The 10612-nt window shown below is 37.5% G+C and overlaps 1 protein-coding gene across 1 annotated transcript in view; it reads left to right on the forward strand.

Moving 5' to 3' along the window:
• Positions 1-10612, forward strand: part of samd4a (sterile alpha motif domain containing 4A) — a 48870-nt gene that overhangs the window by 37078 nt on the left and 1180 nt on the right. The window contains exons 4-11 of the mRNA XM_007558799.2: positions 231-340; positions 1256-1342; positions 3032-3278; positions 3460-3545; positions 3991-4109; positions 4232-4433; positions 6845-6962; positions 9338-9421. Of these exons, the coding sequence (XP_007558861.1) occupies positions 231-340; positions 1256-1342; positions 3032-3278; positions 3460-3545; positions 3991-4109; positions 4232-4433; positions 6845-6962; positions 9338-9421 (1053 nt within the window). The remainder of the gene's footprint in view (positions 1-230; positions 341-1255; positions 1343-3031; positions 3279-3459; positions 3546-3990; positions 4110-4231; positions 4434-6844; positions 6963-9337; positions 9422-10612) is intronic.

Here is a 10612-nt window from a genome sequence, read left to right on the forward strand (position 1 = left end):
ATGTATGTTTGTTTCCTCACTTGTAATATGCTGAGCGGTTGCTAAAGTCTTACATGGGGCTTCTTTTAAGTATAAGATACTTTTGATTGAAGTTTGTTTAACCTTCTGACTTGGCAAACTTGTGCTGTTTCTTGAATCTGCTTTGAGACCAACGCTTTGACGATGACATCTGCTCTCGGAAATGTCTCCAGATCTATGAAAAAGATTTGACAGACTTAGTTTCTCCACAGATGTTCCTGGATGGCTGAAGAGTCTTCGTCTCCATAAGTACGCCGTGCTCTTCTCCACAATGACCTACGATGAGATGATGTCACTGACGGAAGAACAACTGGAAGCACAGGTTTGTAAGCGCACAAAAAACAAGAGATTTTAACATTTACACTGTAAAAACACAAAATCGTACCAAGTATGGTTTTCGAATTTCTAGTGCAAATATCTTAGTTCACTTGAAATAAGACAAAACTGACTTACAAGTAACTTTTCAGCTAGATGTAGGAGCTCGTTTTAAGTCAATAATTCCTTAAGTATTAGTTTCACTGGCAGTTTATTTCACTTATAACAAGATAATTTTCCTATGTTACAAATGTAAAAAAATCTGCAAGTGGAACTGGCATTTTTTATGAATATTAAGGAATGAACTACTTAATGTCTTGCTGAAAAGTTACTTGTAAGTCAGTTTTGTCTTATTTCACGTTTATTAAGATATTTGCACTGGAAACTACTTGGTAAGATTTTGTGTTTTTAACAATGATAAAGGTAGTTATTTGTGAAAAAGCCGTGTTTTAATGCCATTTGGCATCCAACCGAGAGTTTTATCCATACCATTCAGGAATCGCTCATTTAGATTCCGTTGCATCCAAATTGTCCTTACTGTTCTCTCGCCATAATAAAAATATCTTCCAAGCGTTAATGCTATCTGGCTACTGACTTGAAAAGTTGCTTCTGTCACGGAACAAATATAGCAGCTGCTTTCCTTGTAGATGAAGGCATTGAGGAATCTATTATTAAAAGCGGGATGCAGCTAAATTTAATTCAGCTACAGCTGTCCAGGAAGCAGTGCGCTTCCTCCAGGTGCTGCCAGTTCTTTCTGCCCAACTCTAATGTGATGAACATCCACACCAAGACGTCTCTAAATGTCTGCCTCATCATACTGCTGCTGTGGTTAGCATAAAGGAAGCATAGCTACCAATTAAAATGTTATTTTTCTGATTTTTTTCTTGATGTTTTATAATCTTAATCTGTTTTTTTTCTGCAGAAAGTCACCAAAGGAGCTCGACACAAGATTGTAATCAGCATTCAGAAACTCAAAGAAAGGCAGAACCTTCTGCGCAGCCTGGAAAAGGTCGGAAACTGTTGGTTTTTTCATGCAAAAAATAAAAAGTCATCTAGCTTTGACTTTTATTTTGGTCATTAGGACCTTTTTGTTTAAGTCAACAAGCCTGTAAATGGCCAAAACAACAGAAGAACTGATCTAGAAAACTGGATTGCTAGCCTAGTTTCTAGTGCAAATATCTTAGTTCACTGGAAATAAGACAAAACTAACTTACAAGTAACTTTTAATCAAGCTATAGGAACTTGTTTTAAGTCAATAATTCATTAAAATTGAGGGAAAAAGTCCTAGTTTCATTTATAATATGGGAACAATGTGTTGTTATAAATTATATAATCTGACCATGGATTTAGTTCTTTTTTAAAATCGACATTAAAAGTCACTTTTAACAAGATTTCACTAGTAAGTTAGACCAAACTAACTTATAAGCGACTTTTTAGTAAGAAAGTATTTTGTTACAAGTGAAATAATCTGCCAGTGGAACTCAAACTTTTTCATCAATATTAAGGAATTATTGAGTTAAAACAAACTCCTTTGTCTTGCTGAAAAGTTACTTGTAAGTTAGTTTTGTCTTATTTCAGGTGAACTGATAATTTTTCATTAGAAACTAGACAGTTGGTAAGATTTTGTTTTTGCATTGAAAGGAAGGTTTTGGCACAGATTTGAAACTCATTCTCCTCTCTTTACTCATAACCCTTCAAAGCAGAACAACAACATTAAAGGTCAGGCAGAAGGAGGGACTGAGTTGAGGAAGCTAATTTCAGGCGTAACCTTTCGCAGCAGCACTGTTGCGACATGGCTTGATGTCGAAGCAAATGTCTTTACTTCATTTAACAAGTTAAAGATGACCCGCTGTGCTTACTTCAACAGGTTAGGGTTGGTCTATGGGAGATATAAAACATATTTACTGTATTTTTAGCACAAATTCATTATTGCATAATGAGATTTTAGCTGTTTCAGAGCCTCCTGTCAATTTAAATTTAAATGAGCTGCCGCTGGCCACGCCCCCAACTCAACGTTTATATTCATTCGTCAAAATGGCTGCAAACAGATGTGCAATTATACAACCAGTAACTAGTTACATTTACTCAATTACATTTACTTGAGTAACTTTTATGAAAACATTACTTTTAGGAGTATTTTTGCTACGCTGTACTTTATACTTTCACTTGAGTACTTTTATTATAAAGTATTTTTATAATAAAATTATTTTGAGTAAAATTCCTGGATTTTCTACCCACTGAATGGAAAAACAAAAATGTTTTAACAAAAAATTCACCAGACACAAACACACACCTGCAGGTTTTGTTAGTTCATATTTTTTTATTGAAAGAAACTAATTCGGAAAAATTTTCTTTATTTTTTTTATAACTTATATGAAATATTGCCATTCTGTCCTTAAAATACCAAATTTTCCACTTACGTTTATATTTTGGTCACTAGGATGATGTAATTTTTTAATATTAAATGATTGATAGTTTGATCAGTTCCTCAATACATGAGTAAACTTTTTACCAAATACTTTTTTACTCTTAGTTGAGTAATTTGTTGGACAGATACTCTTTACTTTTACTTTTAGTAAAAATGTATTGAAGTAGTGCTACTCTTACTTTTTGGCTGCTCTGCTCACCTCTGGTTATTATTTATTTTAGCGCTGATGTCTCCCAGTTTGGTTGGTGAATGTTTCCTTCCTGTTTCCAGGACGTCTTGGAGGGCGGGAATCTTCGCATGCCGCTGCAGGAGCTCCACCTGATGATCACGACTCCCATCAAGGCCTTCAGTGGAGGGGATGAGTCGTCTCTGCAGCGCCCCCTGTTGAGTCCGCAGAGCAAGAGCTCCGCCTCCGACTCCGGCCTGCCTGGAGGCGGCGGAGGAGAGGCCGAGTCCGGCGGCAGCGTCATTGCAGAGGGGGATCTGCCGGGCCAGTTCACCCGGGTCATGGGGAAAGGTGAGCGTCATTCACCTGTTCAGGTGGTTTCACACCTGAGTTATGTCAGGGGTGTCCAAACGTTTAGACACCTAGGCTAAAATTGTAAACCCAAAGTAGCTGCAGGAGGCCAAAGAAACCAACCTCAGGATATGCACTGTGGACTCCCCCTTCTCATGTTTTGTTTTCACGCTGCCCTCAGTTTGCACCCAGCTCCTCGTGTCGCGGTCGGATGAGGACAACATCAGCTCCTACCTGCAGCTCATCGATAAATGTCTCATCCACGAGGTATTTCCCTCCAATTTTTAAATACAGGCCTGTCACAATAAATCGATTAATCGCACCATAAATCCATAATTTCCATTTGCACGATTTATTGTTTTTCTTTCTACCAAAAACTGGATGATAAAAGTTTCAATCTGATGTTTTCAATCTACTTTTTATTGCAGTCAGACAGAAGACTTACTTACAGATTATTTAACTCATAACACATTTTTCCCACATTACAAGTAAAATTGTCTGACAGTAAGTACTGGTGCTTTTTCATCACAACTAAGGAATTATTGATTTAATTTGAGTTTTTCAGCCGGAAGCTCCAACTTCTGTCTGAAAAGTTTTGTCTCATTTCAAGTTTGCAAATATATTTGCAGTAAAAAATAGCCAAAAATTCTTGATGGAGAATTAGTTTACTTCCTGATTTTTAGCTGCTGTTGTCTCTCTTTGTGCCTGGCAGTCCTTCACAGAGACGCAGAAGAAGAGGCTGTTGTCATGGAAACAGCAGGTCCAGAGGCTTTTCCGGTCGATCCCGAGGAAAACTCTCCTTGACATTGCGGGTTACCGGCCTCAGAGGAGGTACGTTTTCACAAACTGGCCATTTTTTCCACTATTTGTGACAGCAAATGTGTTTTGTTTTTAAGTAGCTTTATTAACTTTTCTGATTTCATTCTGACTTTCTCATTTCTCGTGTCCTGCAGCCGTTTCGGTCAGTCGAACTCTCTCCCCACCACCAGCTGCGTCGGGAGCAGCGTGTCCGCCAGGCGCAGCCTCCACCAGTTCCATATGCCTTCCAGGAGCTTACCGGGAGCCAGACTGGGTTTACTGGGCAGCGGGGGGCTGCTGGGACCCACACCCCGCAGCTCCAGCAGCACCCCGACCGGGCCCAAACAGGGCAGGCATGTAAGTCAAACTGGACTGTGGAGGATGCAGGAGTTGTTCAGCTGTTTTTGGCTGCGTTCATGTTAGCTTAGCTTTAGTGATAGCGTTGACTAATGCTGGCTCTATTTTTGCACCAGTTTCAACTTCCACACTGCAGCTTATTAGTTACACTGCATAAACACAAAATCTTACCAAGCAGACATGTGACCCTGATGTCAGATGGGGGTCAGGGAGTGGTCGTCTTCGTTAGCCTGCAGCTTTTTGCCCTCCAACAGGGAGACGGGGGCGTGACGTCACACTGCAACCGAATCCATATTTGCTTTTTGTTGTTCTGGATGGTTCATCCAGGTTTTGTGCTGCGTTTGCCTACCAAGATGGCGGTTCAGTGGCACGCATCACTTCCAGTTCAGACTTATGGGAACTATGTGATAAGGGAAAGACACTTTCAGAAGCTTCAGAGTTAAACTGCTTCGTTCTGAAGTCGTATCTTTGACGTTAAAGTGGAACATTCCCGAACTGAGCAGCGAGACATTCCAGGATGGTTACAGCCGCCAGGGCTCAGCACGTCTTCTCCCTGAAATAGTTTTTCTGTCATTATTCCATGATGAGGAAAAGCAGGATGAGTAGTGTGTGTGTGTGTGTGTGAATGGAGCTCGTAGGCAGGTCGCTCCACATACCAGAGACTCTGCGTCAACACTGAAAACGGGCGGAGCCGTGCGGGAGGTTTTGGGGCCGTTCTGCCTCATTTTGGTCTGATCCGACCCATTTCAGAGCGGTTTTCTTTTCCTTTTCCCCTCCCTCCTTCTGCTCATCATCCCTCACAATGGCAGGAAATACCTCAGTTCCTCCTTCTTGTCTTTGGAGTGGAAGTGCCAGGAGAGAAAAAGGGAGAAAAGTCGGCTGGCAGGGAAAGCTGTGAGTCACTGTAGCTGTGAGGAGGAGGGGCGACCGAGGTACAGCATATATATAGGGGAGAGAGAGAGAGCGCGCGGCTCAGATACAGTGAGAACAGTGCGCAGGCATTTCCTGTTTTTCGCTGGCCGTCGGCACTGCAGGGCGGTGAGGGATTGGATAATACGCAGGTTACTCTCAGACCCGTCATTAGGTCTACCTGACTTAGGGAGGAGAATCAGGAGAAAACAACGTTTCCTGCTTCCACCAGTAAAGTTTTTCATCTGCAGATGTTGCAGCAAAGCAGCAATTTGCTGAATAAGTAGTAAAACAAATGAAGGAAGCAGGATTTTCCCTGTACACTGCAAAAACACATCTTACCAGGTATTTTTGGTCTAGTTTTTAGTGCAAATATCTTAGTACACTTGAATTAAAACAAAACTAACTTACAAATCACTTTTCAGCAGATATAGGAGATTGTTTTAATAAATAATTCCTTAATGTTGATTAAAAAATTACGCTTTCCATTGACTGATTATTTCACTTATGAGAAGAAATTTTTTTCTCATGTTGATAATAATCTGGTCTTTCTAGTGCAGATATCTTAGTTTTGCCTTATTTCTAGAGTATTAACTTACAAGTAACTTTTCAGCAAGAAATAGGAAAAATAATTCCTTATTATTAATTAAAAACTATTTGTTATTTAAGTGAAGTAATCTGCCACTGGAACAAGACAATTTAATTTATAATACTGGAAAAACGTCTTGCTGTCCTGGCAGATTAATCCACTTAGAAGTAGAATTCTTTTAATCAATTTTAAGGAATTATTGACTTAAAACAAGCTTCTACATCTTGTTAAAATGTTTCTTGTAGGTTAGTTTTGTTTTATTTCATGTGTACTAAGACATCTGTACGAAAAACTAGACCAAAAATACTTGGTAAGGTTTTGTTTTTGCAGTGAAAAACACAAGGCAGCTAATTTGGGATTAGAAATCTGTTTTTGGAACCAGAAATTATGAGCAATTTGCTTTGGCCCAGAAATATCTTGTCTAACGTTTTAAAATTGTTTAATATTTCTATTTCTATTGATTATATAGTTTTGATAAGTTTTATTTAACCGGACTTTGGGGGAAACAACTCTCTGGATTATTCTGGTGTTAGTCTGAACGAAACCCATTAATGTGTTTTTAATATGACTTTCTTATTTTTAAGCAGTTTTGAGGCGGGTTACTGCTGAGTAACCTACTCAGCAGGTCGTTGCCAGGCAACCAAAGTTGGGGGGGGAACTTGAAACTGCTTCTTGCTCAGCAGGCTGTTGCTAGGTAACCACAGAGTGAGAGAGTTTGTTGATTCCACCAACCCAGTGAGAGATTTATAAAATATTCTGTCAGACATATTACCTGTTGATAGGTAATGTGTGAGGAACTACCACTCTTTTTTTTTATTTGATTTATGGATTATCACGATATGTATTGTTATTGATTTATTGGCCGGCTCTGGCTTTAAATCGGCTCAGTAATATGTTAAATATTTCTTCTCAGGGCCCCTGGTTTGCCAACCCTGGTGGAAGTAACAGCATGCCGAGTCGGACCCACAGCTCCGTGCAGAGGACGCGGTCGCTGCCGGTCCACACCACCATGGTTCCGTTCCAGCAGGCCGGTGAGGAGCTACCGCTCGGTCGATTTCATTTATGATTTATTTAACAGCCAGACAGTCAGCCAAAATGGCCGACTCAGTGATTAATCAAGTCAGAGGAAGTGACTACTTTAGTTCTTGTATTATTAAGAAATAACTTGGCCCATAACTTCAGGGATTCACTACAAACACAAAAATAATAAATAAAAGATGAACCGTTCAGTGGTTTAAAAATAAACAACTGATAAATGACTGGTTTTTAGTATTTACTGTAATCAAATAATATTAAAACCAGCTTAGATTATGCATGAAATTAGCTTTTTCCATTTTGGACGACTGGATATTCTCATTTATTTCAAGTTTTTGACCATTTTGATACACTTATTCATAAACAGAATGGGAAATATAACAAATAAAGGATTATGTGTTGTTACCCTGCAAAAAAACTAAATCTTACCAAGTATTTTTGGTCTAGTTTTTAATGCAAATACTTTAGTGCACTTGAAAACAGACTAAGCTAACATATAAGTAACTTTTAAGCAAGATGGATGATGTTATTTTAAGTAAATAATTCTTAATATTGATATTCAAAAAGTGCTAATTCCACTGACAGATTATTTTACTTTTACTGTGGGAATATCTATTTTTTTTAAGTGTACTAGTACTTTTTTTTTTATCAATATAAAGGAATTATTTACTTGAAACGAGCTTCTATATGTTATGGGAAGTTACTTTCAAGTTAATTTTGTGTATTAAGACATTTGCACTTAAAACTAGACCAGAAATAATTGGTAAGATTTTGTTTTTGCAGTTTATGACATAAAAACAAGAATACTCGCTCAAATTCACGTCTTATTTCTTTTTTTTTATTTGCCTGAGCTAATTTTGTCTAGTTCCTAGTGCAAATATCTTATTACACTTGAAATAAGTCAAAATTAACTTTCAAGTAACTTTTCAGCAAGAAATAGGAGCTTGATTTGAATTAATAATTTCTTAATGATGAAAAAGCAGATGTTTTTTTTTCTTAACATTTTTCTAAATTACAAGTTAATTTAACAGCCAGTGAATAAGTACTTTTTAAAAAATCCATTTTAAGGAATTATTGACTTAAAACAAACTCCTATGTCTTGCTAAAAAGTTACTGGAAAGTTAGTTTTCTCATATTTGAAGTGAACTAAGATATTTGCACTAAAAAAATGACCAAAAATACTTGGTAGGATTTTCTGTTTCTACAAGGAGAAACCACATGTGAGTCCATCCAAAATGCAAAGTTTCCCGTTTGGTTACAGGAAATTAAACACATGTACAGTGTGTTTATCTGCCCTACACCAGACATCCAGCAGAGTTGTAGTTTTTCAGGTTGTGTTTTTGCAGTGTACAGTGTGTTTTCGGTGCGTCACAGATGGCTGGCTGTGCCAGACGGAGTGACCTGCAGTAACCTTCGTCCCACAGGAACAGAGGACGGTTATAGCAGCGACTCGGCCTCCCTCCTTTTAGAACGAGGAGGACAAAACGGATTTAAAAAAAGAAAAGACAGCGGAAAGCAAGGAAGCAAGGCGGCGGAGGGAGGGAGAGGGGAAGAGAGGGAGGAAAGAGTGGTCAGATTCACAATGAGGGCCTTTGTGCAGCGAGGACGGGGCTCCCTGGCTTCCCTTCCCAACTCTCTCTCTTTTCTCCCGTTCCTCCCATCCGTCCTCTCCTCCTTTGACGACTCTGCAGAGTCATGCACACATAACAGTCTGGCTGCAGCTGGGTCGGAGCCAGAGCTGATGTGAACGCGACACATCCTCCCCGTCTCTGCTTATGTCTCTGATCTGTCCGCGAACAGGTGGATTCAGAACATCTACGATCAGGAAATAAAAAATATGAAAGCAGAGCCGTTAATTTGACTCTGACACGGCAAAAACACAAATTTACCAAGCATTTTTTGTCTGGTCTGTAAATGTCTTAATGCTGTTAAAATAAGACAAAGCTAACTTGCAAGTAACTCTTCAGAAACGTATCAGAGTTTAAGTCAATAATTTCTTAATATTGATTTTAAAAATTTACTAATTATTTGAACTAAAACATTTTCATCAATATTCATAAATGATTGACTTATGCTGCTGATATTAACAATTTATATTGTAACAGTTATGAACATAATAATGCTGATGATGGGTGATTGATAACTAAGGTAATAAATAATATAAAACTAATTATAAAATGTAGATGCAGCTTTTTTTTAACCTGGCATCTGATTAACTTTTGAAAACATTACGAGCTTTTCTGGTATTTTGTATCAAAATTCTCAGTTTTACTTGAAGAAATCAGGAACAATCATTAGACTGGACTAAATTCTACATTATTTATTGCTTCCTGTTGTTTTTATTTGGTGAAAATATTTTGTTTTTCCACAGATCATCAGTTTCCAGTGACGGAGCCGGACATCAACAATCGCCTCGAGTCGTTGTGTTTGAGCATGACAGAACACGCTTTGGGAGGTTAGACTTTTATTTTCACTGCAACATTTACAAACAAAAACAAACAAACATGCAGCACAAACACTGAGCGCACTCAAAAACCAACACGCCTGCTTTTACTTAGTTATTTTAATGGGATGTACTGCAAAAACACAAAATCTTGCAGAGTATTTTTGTCTGGTTTCTAGTGAAAATATTTAAGTACACAAAACTAACAAGTAACTTTCCAGCAAGCTATAGGAGTTTGTTTTAAGTAAATATTTCCTTAATATAAATTTTAAACATTGGCAGATTATTTTATTAATAACATGACATTTTTCCATGTTATAATTAAAATATTGAAACTGTTCAAATAACAGCAAAATGGTTTTTGGTATCAATTAAAATATTACCAAATAAATTAAACTAAACATTTTAAATTATGTTTTTAAGGGTAATTAAATGTTATTTATCTGAACGTGAATCAGTTTTAGGTCAGTTAGATTTATCAAAATTATTTTTGTTTGCTAAATGCTGGAGAAGTTAGTGAGAACATTTATTTATTTTAGATTTTTTTTATTTTTTATTTTTTCATTTTATTTATACTGCACTGTAAAAACACAAAATCTTACCAAAAACCGTTCCAGTTCCACTGGCAGATTGTTTCACTTATAAAATGGAAAAAATGTTTTCAGTGAAATAATCTGCCAGTGAAGCTGGAACTTTTTCTTGAATATTGGGGAATTATTGACATAAATCAATCTATATGCTGCTGATAAATTACTTGACCAATTAGACCAAATACTATTCAGTATTTAGTTTTTCCAGTGCAGCCTGATGAGTTTTCCTCTGCGGCTCCATTAGAGGCAGCAGCTGTCTGTCTGTTTTCACAGATGTGTCGTTTCCTCAGCAGGACTGTTTGTCTCTTCGCTGCTCAGCACTTCGGTCTTCAGACTTTAACACGGCGAAGCGTTTGGTTGGGAACTGGGGAAAAATTAAACTTTAGTTTTTCTGTAACTTATGATGGCCTCGTTCAAACTGATGTTACTGTAAAATTTGATCTTATTTCCACATAGTTACATCTTAATAAGAAAAGAAGCTTCAGATCAGATAACTGACACAAAATCAGAGGTTTTACAGCTTCACTCTGTTACATTTATTCTAATGTTACAGCTTTACTCTAATGTTACATTTATTCTAATGTTACAGCTTTACTCTAATGTTACATTTATT

The sequence above is a fragment of the Poecilia formosa genome, unplaced genomic scaffold (assembly GCF_000485575.1).
Source record: "Poecilia formosa unplaced genomic scaffold, Poecilia_formosa-5.1.2 Scaffold99, whole genome shotgun sequence".
NCBI classification, from domain to species: Eukaryota; Metazoa; Chordata; class Actinopteri; order Cyprinodontiformes; family Poeciliidae; genus Poecilia; species Poecilia formosa.